Below are 18,496 nucleotides of genomic sequence, written 5' to 3'. Positions count from 1 at the left end.
CAGGCGGCAGTTGCCTCCCCGTAGGGGAGGGCTGTCTTGCAGCTCTAACATGAGGTATTTCTTTACCCACCCAGGGACAGCTTTTGGACGTCCCAATCGTCTGGGTCTCCCAATAGAGCGCTGAAGAAGAAGGGAATTTTGTTACTTACCGTAAATTCCTTTTTCTTCTAGCTCTTATTGGGAGACCCAGCACCCGCCCTGTTGTCCTTCGGGATTGTTGGTTTGTTTGCGGGTACACATGTTGTTCATGTTGAACGGTTTTCAGTTCTCCGATGTTACTCGGAGAGAATTTGTTTAAACCAGTTATTGGCTTTCCTCCTTCTTGCTTTTGCACTAAAACTGGTGAGCCAGTGATCCCACTGGGGGTGTATAGCCAGAAGGGGAGGGGCCTTACACTTTTTAGTGTAATTGCTTTGTGTGGCCTCCGGAGGCAGTGCTATACACCCAATCGTCTGGGTCTCCCAATAAGAGCTAGAAGAAAAGGAATTTACGGTAAGTAACAAAATTCCCTTCTTTGCTCCAGCATTCGCAGCCGTATGGGCACTCCAAGCTATCTCAGCTGGTCAGGCGCAAATTGACGCACTCACACGTACGTCTGCGCCGCAGGTGGCGTCCATAACCTCTCAAACGTCGGCATTTGCGTCCTACGCTATTAATGCTGTCCTGGACTCTGCGAGCCGTACGGTGGTTGCAGCCGCCAATTCGGTGGCAATACGCAGGGCCTTATGGCTGCGGGAATGGAAGGCAGATTCGGCTTCCAAAAAGTGCTTAACTGGTTTGCCATTTTCTGGCGAACGTTTATTTGGTGAGAGATTGGATGAAATCATCAAACAATCCAAGGGAAAGGAAACATCCTTACAGGATAGAGTTCAGCTCTCGTCCTCCGACTCGATTCTTCAGAACATCTCCGCCTCCCGAGCGAGCCGAGGCTCTTCTGCAGGCGGTGGGCATTCTGAAGGCAGAAGGAGTGGTGGTCCCGGTTCCTCTTCAGCAACAGGGTCACGGTTTCTACTCCAACCTGTTTGTGGTTCCAAAGAAGGACGGGTCCTTCCGTCCTGTTTTGGACCTAAAACTGCTCAACAAACACGTAAGGACCAGGCGGTTCCGGATGGAATCCCTCCGCTCCGTCATCGCCTCAATGTCCCAAGGAGATTTCCTAGCATCGATCGATATCAAGGATGCTTATCTCCACGTACCAATTGCTCCAGAGCATCAGCGCTTCTTGCGCTTCGCGATAGGAGACAAACACCTTCAGTTCGCGGCACTGCCGTTCGGCCTGGCGACAGCCCCAAGGGTTTTCACCAAGGTCATGGCTACAGTAGTTGCGGTCCTCCACTCTCAGGGTCACTCAGTGATACCTTACTTAGACGATCTGCTGGTCAAGGCACCCTCTCAAGAGGCATGCCAACACAGCCTCAACGTTACTCTGGAGATTCTCCAGAGTTTCGGGTGGATCATCAATTTTCCAAAGTCAAATCTGACACCGGTCCAATCACTGACATATCTTGGCATGGAGTTTCATACTCTTAAAGCGATAGTGAAGCTTCCGCTGGACAAACAGCGTTCACTACAGACAGGGGTACAATCTCTCCTTCAAGGTCGGTCACACCCCTTGAGGCGCCTCATGCACTTCCTGGGGAAGATGGTGGCAGCAATGGAAGCAGTCCCTTTTGCGCAGTTTCACCTGCGTCCTCTTCAATGGGACATCCTACGCAAGTGGGACAGGAGGCCGACGTCCCTAGACAGGAACGTCTCCCTCTCTCAAGCAACCAAAGCTTCCCTTCGGTGGTGGCTTCTTCCCACCTCATTATCGAAAGGAAAATCCTTCCTACCCCCATCCTGGGCGGTGGTCACGACGGACGCGAGCCTGTCAGGGTGGGGAGCAGTTTTTCTCCACCACAGGGCTCAGGGTACGTGGACTCAGCAAGAGTCCTCACTTCAGATCAATGTTCTGGAGATCAGGGCAGTGTATCTTGCCCTAAAAGCGTTCCAGCAGTGGCTGGAAGGCAAGCAGATCCGAATTCAGTCGGACAACTCCACAGCGGTGGCTTACATCAACCACCAAGGTGGGACACGCAGTCGGCAAGCCTTCCAGGAAGTCCGGAGGATTCTGCTGTGGGTGGAAGCCACAGCATCCACCATATCCGCAGTTCACATCCCGGGCGTAGAAAACTGGGAAGCAGACTTTCTCAGTCGCCAGGGCATGGACGCAGGGGAATGGTCCCTTCACCCGGACGTGTTTCAGGAGATCTGTTGCCGCTGGGGGATGCCGGACGTCGACCTAATGGCGTCCCGGCACAACAACAAGGTCCCAACATTCATGGCTCGATCTCAAGATCACAGAGCTCTGGCGGCAGACGCCTTAGTTCAGGATTGGTCACAGTTTCAGCTTCCTTATGTGTTTCCTCCTCTGGCTCTGTTGCCCAGAGTGTTACGCAAGATAAGGGCCGACTGCCGCCGCGCCATCCTCGTCGCTCCAGACTGGCCGAGGAGGTCGTGGTACCCGGATCTGTGGCATCTCACGGTCGGCCAACCGTGGGCACTGCCAGACCGACCAGATTTGCTATCTCAAGGGCCGTTTTTCCATCTGAATTCTGCGGCCCTCAACCTGACTGTGTGGCCATTGAGTCCTGGATCCTAGCGTCTTCAGGATTATCTCAAGAGGTCATTGCCACTATGAGACAGGCTAGGAAACCAACGTCCGCCAAGATTTCCTCCCTAAGGTGGTATCCCCTTTTCATCTCAATCAGGACATCTCCTTACCCTCGTTTTGTCCTCATCCAGTTCACCAATGTGAAAAGGATTTGCACTTGTTAGATCTGGTGAGAGCACTCAGACTCTACGTTTCTCGTACGGCGCCCCTGCGCCGCTCCGATGCACTCTTTGTCCTTGTCGCTGGCCAGCGTAAAGGGACACAAGCTTCCAAATCAACCCTGGCTCGGTGGATCAAGGAACCAATTCTCGAAGCTTACCGTTCCTCGGGGCTTCCGGTTCCCTCAGGACTGAAGGCCCATTCTACCAGGGCCGTGGGAGCGTCCTGGGCCTTGCGACACCAGGCTACGGCTCAGCAGGTGTGTCAGGCAGCTACCTGGTCGAGCCTGCACACTTTCACGAAACACTATCAGGTGCATACCTATGCTTCGGCAGATGCCAGCCTAGGTAGGCGAGTCCTTCAGGCGGCAGTTGCCCACCTGTAGGACGGAGCCGTTACGGCTCTATTATGAGGTATTATTTACCCACCCAGGGACTGCTTTTGGACGTCCCAATTGTCTGGGTCTCCCAATTAGGAGCGACAAAGAAGAAGGGAATTTTGTTTACTTACCGTAAATTCCTTTTCTTCTAGCTCCAATTGGGAGACCCAGCACCCGCCCCTGTTTTTGTATACACATGTTGTTCATGTTAAATGGTTTCAGTTCTCCGATATTCCTTCGGATTGAATTTACTTTAAACCAGTTTATAATTTTTTCCTCCTTCTTGCTTTTGCACCAAAACTGATGAGCCCGTAGCAGTACGGGGGGTGTATAGGCTGAAGGGGAGGGGCTTTACACTTTTAGTGTAATACTTTGTGTGGCCTCCGGAGGCATAGCTATACACCCAATTGTCTGGGTCTCCCAATTGGAGCTAGAAGAAAAGGAATTTACGGTAAGTAAACAAAATTCCCTTCTTTTTCTGCGTTTTCCACCCCATGCAATGCATTGGAAAACCGCAACAAAACGCAGAGATCAAAAACGCACCAAATCGCAGTAAAAACGCCTGCGTTTTTTTGACGCGGGTGCGTTTGTGCGTTTTTAGTGGCCAAAAACGCAGCGTGTGCACATAGCCTAAAGACTAAATGATAGGAAGGCGTCCGAGGGGCTTCTCAGGATTGTGCAATGTCACTGCAACATTGTATTTAGATAAAAGATAAACTGCGTATAATCCTGTTCCACTATAAGGTTAACATTTAAGGTCCCTGTCACACAGGCAGAAACGGGTACATAATTGTGTATATATTCATGTTCGGGAATGTTTTGGATTTTGTTTTAGAAATTGGATCAAGATCTTAATGAAGTAAAAGCGCGAGTGGAAGAACTTGACAAGAAGTATTATGAAGTGAAAAACAAGAAAGATGAGTTACAGAGCGAGAGAAAGTAAGGACTCCCAGTGCTGGAGTATCCATGTCTGGATATTTTACATGTTCTTTATATTCAGTAAAAACTATTTTTCACCTACCATTAATCTCTGGTGTTTGCGTGTATAAAGTGCACATTTTATTTCAGCGTCTTTTATCAGTTTTCGGTGCCTTATTTATTTTTTCTAATCTATTTGCACTTATTGTAGGTTAAGAATTTTATCTGAAATACATAAGCTGTCCAGAATGTGTGGTGGACATTACAATCTGTCTGATACAGTATAGGCCAAAAGTTTGGACACACCTTCTCATCTCTAGAACAACTGTTAAGAGGAGACTTTGCGCAGCAGGCCTTCATGGTAAAATAGGAAACCCCTGCTAAGGACAGGCAACAAGCAGAAGAGACTTGTTTGGGCTAAAGAACACAAGGAATGGACATTAGACCAGTGGAAATCTGTGCTTTACTCTGATGAGTCCAAATTTGGGATCTTTGTATCCAAACACCGTGTCTTTGTAGAAAAGGTGAACGGATGGACTCTACATGGCTGGTTTCCACCGTGAAGCATGGTGGAGGAGGTGTGATGGTGTGGGGGGGCTTTGCTGGTGACATTGTTGGGGATTTATTCAAAATTGAAGGCATACTGAACCAGCATGGCTACCACAGCATCTTGCAGCGGCGTGCTATTACATCCGGTTTGCGTTTAGTTGGACCATCATTTATTTTTCAACAGGACAATGACCCCAAACACACCTCCAGGCTGTGTAAGGGCTATTTGACTTAGTAGGAGAGTGATGGGGTGCTACGCCAGATGACCTGGCCTCCACAGTCACCAGACCTGAACCCAATCGAGATGGTTTGGGGGTGAGCTGGACCGCAGAGTGAAGGCAAAAGGGCCAACAAGTGCTAAGCATCTCTGGGAACTCCTTCAAGACTGTTGGAAGACCATTTCCGGTGACTACCTCTGGAAGCTAATCAAGAGAATGCCAAGACTGTGCAAAGCATTAATCAAAGCAAAAGGCGGCTACTGTGAAGAACCTAGAATATAAGACGTATTTTCAGTTGTTTCACACTTTTTTTAAGTATTTCATTCCACATGTGTTACTTCATAGTTGTGATGCCTTCAATGTAAATCTACAATTTGTAGAGTCATGAAAATAAAGAAAACTCTTTGAATGAGGAGGTGTGTCCAAACTTTTGGTCTGTACTGTATGTGCTACCATTATGGCATTATTGACCATATCTTAAAGGGGTGGTCCGGCCACAATACATTGATGACCAATCTCCTCTTCTCTTGAATGGGAGCCTTTTTACAGAATTCGTAAGTGGCCACTACCCGATGATTGGCGCCGCGCAGTGCAGCTGCCATCAAAGTGTTTACATCCGTTTGCCCCAGAGCAAATAGGTGTCTGATGTGTTGCCGTATGTTGGACCCCCACCGATCTGAGGTTGATGACCTGACCAATATGTTATGATTGGGGTTTAATATAATTTTTCTTCAGCGCTCTATTGGGAGACCCAGACGATTGGGGTATAGCTACTGCCCTCTGGAGGCCACACAAAGCACTACATTAAAAGTGCAAGGCCCCTCCCCCTCTGGCTATACCCCCCCGTGGTATCACGGGTTCTCCAGTTTTAGCTTTGTGTGCGAAGGAGGTCAGACATTCCATGCATAGCTCCACAGATTTTAGTCAGCAGTAGCTGCTGACTATTTCGGATGGAAGAAAAGAGGACACGTATAGTGTCCCCAGCATGCTCCCTTCTCACCCCTGGATGGTGTTGTAAGGTTGAGGTACCTATTGCTGGTACAGGGCTGGAGCCTGACATGCTGTTTTCCTTCCACATCCCCTTGTAGGGCTCTGTGGAAGTGGGATCCTGCCGGCCTCTCAGCTCTGATGCCGGGCTCCATCCACAGACCCATTAGAACCTGATGGAGACGGAGCAGGAGTACGATCAGGGACAGGCCCTGCATCATACAGGTACTCTGTGTCCCCGGCAGGCACAGACACACTCCGGGCTGGCTGGGTGTTGTAGTGCGCCGGGGACCGCAACGTGGAGTTGGTGTCCCTACAGATTACTGGGGGACTTTTTTGTGTATGGGAACGCAGCGCCGACCCCCTCTGGATCGGGCGGCGCTGCTGTGACTTGTGGTGCGCCGGGGATCCGCCGTCCGCGCTTTTACGGCGGCGGCGGTTATAAATTTAGTCCCCGGCTTTTTGGGCCTAGGACGCCGGCAGCTCCGATTCGTTCCCGCCCCCACCCTGTCATTCAGGGTAGGGGAGAGACGCTGTTCGCTAGCAGCGACGAGGGCTGGAGCCTGATTTACATGCTCCAGCCCTCTCACTTGGCACAGAGGGAAGCAGGCTTCCCGCTCTTGGCCAGGAACGCCCAGGGCCCGCCCCCCTTCCTCTCTCGAGACGCCGGCAGCCATTACATGCATGCCTGGCTGGAGGAAGGACGCAAGGCTCTGGGAGACCTGGACTAGGGGCTATCTGGCGACCACACACCCGCTTTTTTAAGCGGGCGGTAAGCGATTTGTCTGTGCTGGTCCCTCTAGTGCCTCACAGTGTATCGGTGTACTGTGTACAGATATATAGATATTGTATTTCTTGCACTGTGAGGTTGCTTCTGGCTGCATATCCCAGATCGCTCTGTGGAAGCAGCAACATGTCATCCTCAAAACGCAAGGCGGCCAAGGCAAAAAGGGCTGTGTATACTGCGTGTGCTGCATGTGGGGCTAATCTACCAGCAGGCTCCGATGACCCCCATTGTGTGCAATGCTCCGACCCGGTGCTGCTTCGCCAGCCGGAGTCAGGAGAGGTAGCGACCCAGGCTGAGACGCTTGTCAGTTCTGCCCCGGTGACAGGGACAGACTTTGCAGTTTTTGCAGATAATATGTCTGTGTCTATGGCAAAAATCCTTGAAACCTTGCAATCTATGCATGGGGCTCAGTCTCTGGGCACGGCGAGGCCTCTGTCCTCAGGTCCCCCTTACTTGGAATGTATCCAGCCCACAGGGGGGTCCCCGGCTTCACAGGCCGAGGATTATGACTCAGATGATGGCCCCAGCCACCCTAAGCGAGCTCGCTGGGAAAGACCCTCGACGTCTTCACACTGTTCAGGGTCTCAGCGCAATCAGTCTCCCTGTGATGTGTCTGATGAGAGTGATCAGGAATCCACTCCTGGAACCCCTCTCAACCTGGATACCCCGGATGGGGATGCCATGGTAAACGACCTTATCTCAGCCATCAATAGGCTGTTGGATATTTCTCCCCCAGCCCCTTCAGCAGAAGAGGCGGCTGCGGAGCAGGAGAAGTTTCGTTTCCTCTATCCCAAGCGTAAATTAAGTGCTCTGTTGGATCACTCTGACTTCAGAGAATCAATCCAGAAGCACGACGCTCACCCAGAAAGGCGTTTCTCTAAACGATCTAAAGATACGCGTTTCCCTTTCCCCCCTGAGGTGGTCAAGCGCTGGACACAGTGTCCAAAGGTAGACCCCCCGATTTCCAAACTTGCAGCTAGATCCATAGTTGCAGTGGAGGATGGCGCTTCACTTAAAGATGCCAATGACAGACAGATGGACCTTTGGTTAAAATCTGTCTATGAAGCTATCGGCGCGTCGTTTGCTCCGGCATTCGCAGCCGTATGGGCACTCCAGGCTATTTCAGCTGGCTTAGCAAAAGTGGATGCTATCATGCATCCAGCAGTGCCGCAAGTGGCGCACCTTACCACGCAGATGTCGGCGTTTGCGTCTTACGCTATCAATGCGGTCCTAGAATCTACCAGTCGCACCTCAATGGCGTCCGCCAATTCGGTAGTTTTGCGCAGAGCCTTGTGGTTAAAGGACTGGAAAGCAGATGCTGGTTCCAAAAAATGTTTAACCAGTTTGCCTTTGTCTAGAGATAGACTGTTTGGCGAGCCATTGGCTGACATCATTAAGCAGTCCAAGGGTAAAGACTCCTCTTTACCACAACCCAGAACATCCAAACCTCAGCAGAAAAAGTGGCAGCAGAGGTTTCAGTCCTTTCGAGGTTCGGGCAAGACACCATTTACCTCGTCCAAAGGGACTCAGAGGACGCAAAGAAACTCAGATTCGTGGCGGACTCACACACGCCCCAAGAAAGCAAATGGAGGTACCGCTTCCAAAGCGGCTACCTCATGACTTCCAGCCCCCTCCCTCCGCATCGCCGGTCGGGGGCAGGCTCTCCCGCTTTTCCGGCATTTGGATGTCACAGGTCAAAGACCGGTGGGTGACGGACATTTTGTCTCGCGGGTACAGAATCGAGTTCAATTCTCGTCCTCCAGCTCGGTTCTTCAGAACCTCCCCACATCCAGACCGAGCAGATGCTCTGCTGCAGGCGGTGGATTCCCTAAAAGCGGAAGGAGTGGTGATCCCAGTCCCTCCTCAGGAACAAGGGCAAGGGTTTTACTCCAATCTCTTTGTGGTTCCAAAAAAGGACGGCTCGTTCCGTCCTGTTCTGGACCTAAAACGGCTCAACAAACATGTGCACGCCAGGAGGTTCCGGATGGAAACCCTCCGCTCTGTCATTGCCTCAATGTCCAGAGGAGACTTCCTTGCCTCAATAGACATCAAAGATGCTTATCTCCACGTGCCAATTGCTACAGAACATCAACGTTTTCTACGTTTTGTGATAGGAGACGACCATTTTCAGTTCGTAGCTCTTCCGTTTGGTCTGGCGACAGCCCCACGGGTCTTCACCAAGGTCATGGCGGCGGTGGTAGCAGTCTTGCACTCTCAGGGACACTCGGTGATCCCTTACCTAGACGACTTATTGGTCAAAGCTCCCTCTCAGGAGGCATGTCAGCACAGCCTGAATGCTACGCTGGAGACTCTACAGTCTTTCGGATGGATCATCAACTTTCCAAAGTCGATCCTGTCACCGACTCAGTCACTAACGTATCTTGGCATGGAGTTTCATACTCTAGCAGCGATAGTGAAGCTGCCGCTGAACAAGCAGCGGTCACTACAGACAGGGGTGCAATCTCTCCTGCAGGGCCAGTTGCATCCCTTGCGGCGTCTCATGCATTTCCTAGGGAAGATGGTGGCAGCCATGGAAGCAGTTCCCTTTGCGCAGTTTCATCTGCGCCCACTTCAATGGGACATTCTCCGCCAATGGGACGGGAAGTCAACGTCACTGGACAGGAAAGTCTCGCTCTCCCAGACGGCCAAGGACTCCCTACAATGGTGGCTCCTTCCCACCTCATTGTCTCAGGGAAGATCCTTCCTGCCCCCATCCTGGGCAGTAGTCACGACAGATGCGAGTCTGTCAGGGTGGGGAGCAGTGTTTCTCCACCACAGGGCTCAGGGGACGTGGACTCCGCAGGAGTCCACCCTTCAGATCAATGTTCTGGAAATCAGAGCAGTGTATCTTGCCCTACTAGCCTTCCAGCAGTGGCTGGAAGGAAAGCAGATCCGAATCCAATCGGACAACTCCACAGCGGTGGCATACATCAACCACCAAGGAGGGACGCGCAGTCGGCAAGCCTTCCAAGAAGTCCGGCGCATTCTAATGTGGGTGGAGGACAGAGCATCCACCATATCCGCGGTTCACATCCCAGGCGTAGAAAACTGGGAAGCAGACTTCCTCAGTCGCCAGGGCATGGACGCAGGGGAATGGTCCCTTCACCCGGACGTGTTTCAGGAAATCTGTCGCCGCTGGGGAGTGCCGGACGTCGACCTAATGGCATCCCGGCACAACAACAAGGTCCCGGCATTCATGGCGAGGTCGCGCGATCAAAGAGCTCTGGCGGCAGACGCCTTGGTTCAAGATTGGTCGCAGTTTCAGCTCCCTTACGTGTTTCCGCCTCTGGCGCTCTTGCCCAGAGTGCTACGCAAGATCAGATCCGAGTGCAGCCGCATCATACTCGTCGCTCCAAACTGGCCGAGGAGGTCGTGGTATCCGGATCTGTGGCATCTCACGATCGGTCGACCGTGGTCACTGCCAGACCGACCAGACTTACTGTCCCAAGGGCCGTTTTTCCATCAGAATTCTGCGGCCCTGAACCTGACTGTGTGGCCATTGAGTCATGGATCCTAGCATCTGCAGGATTATCTCAAGGAGTGGTTGCCACGATGAGACAAGCTAGAAAGTCGAATTCTGCTAAGATCTACCACAGGACGTGGAAGATTTTCTTATCCTGGTGCTCTACTCAGGGAGTGTCTCCCTGGCCATTTGCATTACCCAAGTTTCTTTCCTTCCTGCAATCGGGGTTAGAAAAGGGCTTGTCGCTCAGCTCCCTTAAAGGGCAAGTTTCGGCACTATCCGTGTTTTTTCAGAAGCGTCTAGCACGTCTTCCTAAGGTGCGCACGTTTCTGCAGGGGGTCTGTCATATTGTGCCCCCGTACAAGCGACCGTTAGATCCATGGGATCTGAACAGGGTACTAGTTGCTCTCCAGAAGCCGCCCTTCGAGCCTCTGAAGGAAGTTTCCTTTTCTCGGCTGTCGCAGAAAGTGGCGTTTCTTGTTGCGATCACATCGCTTCGGCGAGTGTCTGAGCTGGCAGCTCTGTCATCCAAGGCTCCCTTCCTGGTGTTCCACCAGGACAAGGTTGTGCTGCGCCCTATTCCGGAGTTTCTTCCTAAGGTCGTATCCTCTTTTCATCTTAATCAGGATATCTCCTTGCCTTCGTTTTGTCCTCATCCGGTTCACCGGTATGAAAAGGACTTACGTTTGCTAGATCTGGTGAGGGCACTCAGAATCTACATTTCCCGCACGGCGCCCATACGCCGTGCCGATGCACTTTTTGTCCTTGTCGCTGGTCCGCGCAAGGGGTTGCAGGCTTCTAAAGCCACCCTGGCTCGATGGATCAAAGAACCAATTCTAGAGGCCTACCGTTCTGCGGGGCTTCCGGTTCCTTCAGGGCTAAAAGCCCACTCAACCAGAGCCGTGGGTGCGTCCTGGGCATTACGTCACCAGGCTTCGGCTCAACAGGTGTGCCAGGCAGCTACCTGGTCCAGTCTGCACACTTTCACCAAGCATTATCAGGTGCATACCTATGCTTCGGCGGATGCCAGCTTAGGTAGAAGAGTCCTGCAGGCGGCAGTGACACCCCCCGTAGGGGAGGGCTGTTTTGCAGCTCTAACATGAGGTATTTATTTACCCACCCAGGGACAGCTTTTGGACGTCCCAATCGTCTGGGTCTCCCAATAGAGCGCTGAAGAAGAAGGGAATTTTGTTACTTACCGTAAATTCCTTTTCTTCTAGCTCTTATTGGGAGACCCAGCACCCGCCCTGTTGTCCTTCGGGATGTTTTTTTGTTGTTTGCGGGTACACATGTTGTTCATGTTGAACGGTTTTTCAGTTCTCCGATGTTATTCGGAGTTAATTTGTTTAAACCAGTTAATGGCTTCCTCCTTCTTGCTTTGGCACTAAAACTGGAGAACCCGTGATACCACGGGGGGGTATAGCCAGAGGGGGAGGGGCCTTGCACTTTTAATGTAGTGCTTTGTGTGGCCTCCAGAGGGCAGTAGCTATACCCCAATCGTCTGGGTCTCCCAATAAGAGCTAGAAGAAAAGGAATTTACGGTAAGTAACAAAATTCCCTTCTTTTTCCGTAGTTACTTGTGGCGAGAAGAAAATGCCGAACAACAGGCACTTACTGCTAAGCGAGAGGATCTGGAGAAAAAACAGCAGTTACTTCGTGCTGCAACAGGAAAGGTTAGAACCATTCATCTGTCACCCTCAGATTGGATTCACAGCTCCATCGTATGGTCGCATTTTAGGATCCATGTTATGGTTACACTGGTGGATCACAAAATGGATTGAGTTTCTTGGCTATGTTGTGACTGAACTTTACTGGAAAGATAATTGTGTGTGCAAAGTACATGGAATTTCTCTAGTTTCCAGTTCTGATTGTCTCGTTTCTGTGTCTCGCAGGCCATATTGAATGGCATTGACAGCATTAACAAGGTTCTCGAACACTTCAGAAGGAAAGGCATCAATCAGCACGTCATTAACGGCTATCACGGCATTGTCATGAATAACTTTGACTGTGAGCCTGCTTTCTACACTTGCGTGGAGGTCACTGCCGGAAATAGGTAAAACTCTGCGTGTTATATCACTACTTCATCTGTATACTGACAACGGGTTCGAAAAAACTGTGAAAAACCTTTTGAATGTTTTTCAAGCAAGTGTATGAGTGTAGATGTCACATTTGTAATTACATATAGCAGATACTGTGTCCCTGCAGTACGTGATGATCTTCTATGTGCGCCCCACAGGTTGTTCTATCATATTGTGGATTCGGATGAAGTCAGTACCAAGATCTTAATGGAGTTTAACAAGATGAACCTTCCTGGAGAAGTAACATTCCTTCCCCTTAACAAGCTGGACGTGAGAGATACAGCATATCCCGAGACGAACGTAAGATATTATCTGCTTATAAGGGGCTTATATGTCTTGTTTGCTGCATGTGCTGCCGAGCAGTGCTAGTGTATCCTGGATCAGTGCTTCCTAAACCCTGGGACTGGCTTACAGTGAGGGCAGGTCAACCGGCCGTCCTCACAAGAGCGGTGGAAGCTGCACATCCTTCCTCACTGGTTATTCTAATGTGATCAGGAGTTTATGAGCCTAGGGTATATTTGGCAGTATGCTATATTTTGACACAACTTCTACGTAAGATAACGCAGCCCAGCTCTTAGGCTATGTGCGCACGCTGTGGATTTACCGCGGATTTGCTGCAGAAAATTTGTCTGACATTTCTGCAGTCATTCCCCTGCAAAACCTATTGGTATAAAAAAAAATGCTGTGCGCACACTGCGTTTTTTTTTTTTATATATATATACCTGTGGATTTACCCGCAGAATTGCCGCTGCAAAATTAATGTGCATGTCTACTTTTCTACAAATACCAACCCACGAAAAAACCGCGGCAAAAACGCGTCAAATCAGTTTTTGCTGCAGGTGCGGTATTCTGCCAGAGGGTGCGGAGTCTTCTTATGAAAAGTCCATTTTCCAGTGCGCACATAGCCTTACTTTGGTCTTTCATGGTGAAAAAGTTTGAAAAACGGTGGCTCAGTGGTTAGCACCTCAGCCTTGCAGCGCTGGGGTCCTGGGTTCGAATCCCACCAAGGACACCATCTGCAAGGAGTTTGCATGTTCTCCCCGTGTGTGTGTGGGTTTCCTCCGGGTACTCTGGTTTCCTCCCACACTCCAAAGACATACAGATAGGGAATTTAGATTGTGAGCCCCAATGGGGACAGTGTTCCTGTAAAGCGCTGCGGAATATGTTAGCGCTATATAAAAATAAAGATTTATTTATTTTTATTTATAGTATTGATAAAGGGCATAGGTGGTTTTTTGGGGGGGGGACACGTCAACCCTTTACTTGTCAGTGACTGAACGTACAGAAAATATCATCTATTAACATTTATGACGTTATGATTTGCCAAATTTGCACTGTGGGGTGGTTTGTGCAGGGAGAAAAGACTTTCGTCGTATAGCTTCTGCCTCCGGAGGCCACACAAAGTATTACACTTTAAAAAGTGTAACCCCTCCCCTCTGCTATACACCCTCCCGTGCATCACGGGCTCATCAGTTTTTATGCTTTGTGTTGAAGGAGGCACACATGCACACAATGCTCCACATTTTAGTCAGCAGCAGCTGCTGATTATATCGGATGGAAGAAAAGAGGGCCCCTAACAGGGCCCCCGGCATGCTCCCTTCTCACCCCACTCAGGTCGGCGGTGTTGTTAAGGTTGAGGTACCCATTGCGGGTACACAGGCAGGAGCCACATGTCGTTTTCCTTCCCCATCCCTTAGGGGCTCTGGGGAAGTGGGATCCTAACCGGTCATCCAGCCACTGGGACCGGGCTCCCTCCGCAGCCCCTGGGGGAATCTGCTGGACAGGAGACGGAGTATCGTCAGGGACATGGCCCTGCATCTACAGGTACTCTGTGTCCCCGTTGGGACGGCGCATGAAGCACCTTGGCCTCAGAAGCAGCTGCGACTGCGGTGTGGATTTTTTGTCTGGGACTACCGCGCCGACCGTGCCTGTTTGTCGGCCGCGGTTTATACTTTAGTCCCCGGCTTTTGCGGCCTAGTGTGTTAAACTCCCGCCCCTGAGCCTGCCAGTCAGGGAGAAAGGCAGGACGGTCGGTATGATGCCGACAGTGAGGGCTGGAGCACACTTCGCTGTCCTCCGCCCCCCTCACTGATCTCTATGGGCCACCAGGTTCCCGCACTTTTGCGGTTCCGCCCACGGCTCTCTCCTCCCCTCGGAACGCCGGCAGCCATTGTTATAATTCTGCCGATGGAGGATCTCAGAATCTGCTCCACTGCTCTGGGAGAGGGGGATCCTAACCGGTCGCCATGCACTGGGACCGGGCTCCATCCGCAGCCCCTGGGGGATTCTGACGGACAGGAGACTGGACATCATCAGGGACAGAGCCCTGCATCATAAGGTACTCTGTGTCCCCTGAGGGACGGTGCATGCAGCATCTGTGTTACAAATGCCGCAGCGGTTGCTGAGTGGTTTGTGAGACTGGGACTACCGCGCCGACCGCGCCATGTTTGCCGGCCGCGTTTTTAAATTTAGTCCCCGGCTCTTGCGGCCTAGTACCATATACTCCCGTTCTCAGGCCTGCCAGTCAGGGGTAACGACGGGACGGCCGACTGGACGTCGGCAGGGAGGGCTGGAGCATACGTTGGTATCCTCCTTCCCCCTCACTGAGCACTGTGGGGCACCAGTTTTCAGGTGCTGACCCCCCTTGGTGCCGCAGTGTATATATATATGTTTATTTATATGGTATATGATCTCACTGTTCGGCAGCATTATTTGTTTTTGGCTGTATACCCTCACTGAATACTCTGCGGACGACATGCTGTTGTCTGCTCTTAAAGAGTAAGGGTGCCAAGGCACTGGCTTATTTTACAACCTGTACCTCTTGTGCGGCTATATTACAGGCAGGTTCCACATACCCTCATTGTGTACAATGCTTGGCCCCGAGGGCACTCACTCAGCCGGAGCCTCCGGCACTGGTGGGACCCTCGGCCAGGTGGTACCGCCGGTTTCCACTGCACAGATGACAGGGACAGAGTTTGCATGTTGGAATCAGCAAATCTCTGAGTAGCTTTCACATTCCAGGACTCAGTCTATGGACAGAGGGTCTGCTAAGATACTGGAAGCCTTGCAGTCCAGACCGATAACACAGGGCCAGGGAGCTGTGAGTTCATCGCTCACGGGTCCCTCTGGGTCGGTACAACAAGGGGCTCCTGGGGTAACACCCAGATCCCGCGGTGAGAACTCCGTCACGGACCGCGGCCTCTGATAGGCTAAGCGGGCCCGCTGGGAACCTTCCCCGACTTCATCAGGAGTGCGTGTTTCGATCACTCTAACTCCAGAGGGGCCGTCCAGAAGCACAGAACTTTACGGACAAACGCTTACTAAGCGCCTTATTGACACGCGTTACCCTTTTCCCCCCTGACGTGCTTAACGGTTGGGCTCAGTGTCACAGGGTGGATCCTCCAGTCTCTAGGCTGGCGGCTAGATCCGTAGTATTAGTGGCAGATGCCATCTCTCACGAATGCCACTGACACGCAAATAAAGCTTATGATGAAATCCATCTATGAAGCCATAGTCGCATCTTTTGCTCCAGCCTTCGCACCCGTGAGGGCACTCCAAGCTATCTCAACTTCTCTGGCTGAGATTATTGCGGTTGCACATACCTCTGCCCCGCAGGTTGTGTCCTTCACTTCTCAGGCGTAGGTTTTTTCGTTCTACGCCATGAACGCCGTTCCTGGACTCTGCGAGCCGTACAGCGGTAGCATCCACCAATTCGGTGGCAGTCTGCAGGGCCATGTGGCTACGTGAATGGAAGGCAGGCTCTGCTTCCAAGAAGCTCTTAACCGGTTTGCCATTTTCTGGCGACCGTTTGTTTGGCGAGCAATTGGATGAAGTTACTAGACAGTCCAAGGGAAAGGTATCGTCCTTGCCCCAGTCCAAGGGTTTCGGTCATTTCGGTCCTCAGCAAAGTTCCGTTCCTCCACGTCCAACAGGTCAGAGGAGGGCTAGAGGAACTCTTCTGCATGGCGGTCTAAGTCACAAGGCGGCTTCCTCATGACTTCGGCCTCACCAAGACCGCGTCCTCGGTCGGTGGCAGGCTCTCCCGCTTTTGTGACGCCTGGTGGCCACATGTCCAAGACCGATGGGTGAGAGACATTCGGTCTCAAGGTTACAGGATAGAGCTCTGCTCTCGTCCTCCGACTAGTTTCTTCAAAACATCTCCGCCCCCCGAGCGAGCCGATGCACTTTTTCAGGCGGTGAACACTCTGAAGCCTCGATGTCACAAGGAGACTTCCATATAATATAAAAAAGCAAAAAAGAAAATATCATTAACTTACAGCAAGATGGAATTGCAGCTGTATATTGCTCAGGCCAAAAGACTACTGCTACTCCAGCAGGATACAGCTAAACCCCCACTAGGTGGAGGCAACACAGGTGCAGGTGGAGCCATTCACACTCACTTCCAAATATGGAGGAGGTGATGGCTGGATGGTAAAACTGCACACTGGTGGCTTGCATAGAGCACTGTTCACACTAGCAGACGCACAGTCACAAACCCGCAGCCTATTAGGTGACGCCCATACTATTAGATCAGGCGGGCTGCCAAGCCGTACCCCCACTTCGCGCTACGTAGGGACAGAAGCTCTGATAGCAAGGCCTAACAAAAAGGGGCCTGGCTGTATCCTGTACAAAAAAGTTTTTGAGGTTTTTTGTTAGCGTTATGGCCATAAGACGTAAGCCTACAAGGAGACTTCCTAGCATCAATTGACATCAAGGATGCTTATCTCCATGTGCCGATCGCACCCGAGCTTCAACGCTTTCTGCGTTTCGCCATCAGGGACGAACACTTCAGTTCGTGGCACTGCCATTCGGCCTGGCGACAGCCCCACGGATCTTCACCAAGGTCATGGCAGCAGTGGTGGCGGTCCTACAGGGCCACTCGGTGATCACTTACCTAGACGATCTTCTAGTCAAGACACCCTCCTGGGTGGCATGTCAACTCAACCTGACCATTGCTCTGGAGACCCTCCAGGGGTTCGGGTGGATCATCAAATTTCCAAGGTCAAAACTGACACCGACCCAATCACTGACTTGCCTCGGGATGGAGTTTCATACTCTCTCAGCGATAGTGAAGCTTCCGCTGCATAGTCAGCGTTCACTACAGACAGGGGTGCAATCTCTCCTTCGGGCCCAGTCACCCCTTGAGGCGCCTCATGCAATTTCTAAGGAAGATGGTGGCAGCAAGGGAGGCAGTTCCCTTGCGCAGTTTCGTCTGCGTCCGATTCTATCGGACACCGCAAATGGGACAGGAGGTCGACGTCCCTAGACAAGAACGTCTCTCTTCCCTTGCAGAAAAACCTCTCTTCAGTGGTGTCTTCTTTCCACTTCCTGGGCGGAGGAAAAATCCTTCCGGCCCCCAGCTGAGGCTGTGGTCACGACGGACGCGAGTCTGTCAGGGTGGGGAGCGGTCTTCCTCCACCACTCGGCTCAGGGAACCTGGACTCCGACAGAGTCCTCCCTTCAGATCAATGTTCTGGAGATAAGGGCAGTGGATCTAGCCCTAAAGGTGTTCCAGCGGTGGCTGGAGGGCAGGCAGATCCGAATTCAGTCGGACAACGCCACGACGGTTGCGTACATCAACCACCAGGGCGGCACACGCGCAGTCGTCAAGCCTTCCGAGCAGTTCGGCGGATTCGGCTGTGGGCGGAAGCCACAGCCTCCACCATCTCCGCAGTTCACATCCCGGGCGTAGAAAACTGGGAAGCAGATTTTCTTTGTCGCTCCATTGGGAGACCCAGACAATTGGGTGTATAGCTTCTGCCTCCGGAGGCCACACAAAGTATTACACTTAAAAGTGTAAAGCCCCTCCCCTTCTGCCTATACACCCCCCGTGTATCACGGGCTCCTCAGTTTTTATGCTTTGTGCGAAGGAGGCACACATGCACGCATAGCTCCACAATTTAGTCAGCAGCAGCTGCTGACTATTTCGGATGGAAGAAAAGTGGGCCCATATAGGGCCCCCAGCATGCTCCCTTCTCACCCCACTCTGGTCGGCGGTGCGGTTAAGGTTGAGGTACCCATTGCGGGTACATAGGCAGGAGCCAACATGCTGTTTTCCTTCCCCATCCCCTAGGGGCTCTGGGTGAAGTGGGATCCTAATCGGTCTCCAGACACTGGGACCGTGCTCCCTCCGCAGCCCCTGGGGAATCTGCTGGACAGGAGCTGGGTATCGTCAGGGACAAGGCCCTGCTACTGTGAGGTACTCTGTGTCCCCTTGGGGACAGCGCATGGAGCGCTTGTGTCATACACGCTGCAGCACTGCTGGGTGTGTTAGTGCGCCGGGACTACCGCGCTGACCGCGCTTG

The 18,496-nt window shown here is 51.8% G+C and overlaps 1 protein-coding gene across 1 annotated transcript in view; it reads left to right on the top strand.

The window, feature by feature from the left end:
• SMC3 (structural maintenance of chromosomes 3) overlaps window positions 1-18,496 on the top strand; it is a 117,621-nt gene that overhangs the window by 55,719 nt on the left and 43,406 nt on the right. The window contains exons 14-17 of the mRNA XM_075348222.1: window positions 4,027-4,130; window positions 11,687-11,786; window positions 12,006-12,166; window positions 12,350-12,491. Coding sequence (XP_075204337.1) covers window positions 4,027-4,130; window positions 11,687-11,786; window positions 12,006-12,166; window positions 12,350-12,491 — 507 coding nt within the window. The remainder of the gene's footprint in view (window positions 1-4,026; window positions 4,131-11,686; window positions 11,787-12,005; window positions 12,167-12,349; window positions 12,492-18,496) is intronic.

The sequence above is a fragment of the Anomaloglossus baeobatrachus genome, chromosome 5 (genome assembly GCF_048569485.1).
Source record: "Anomaloglossus baeobatrachus isolate aAnoBae1 chromosome 5, aAnoBae1.hap1, whole genome shotgun sequence".
NCBI lineage: Eukaryota > Metazoa > Chordata > Amphibia > Anura > Aromobatidae > Anomaloglossus > Anomaloglossus baeobatrachus.
This window is presented reverse-complemented; position numbering and strand designations above follow the sequence as displayed.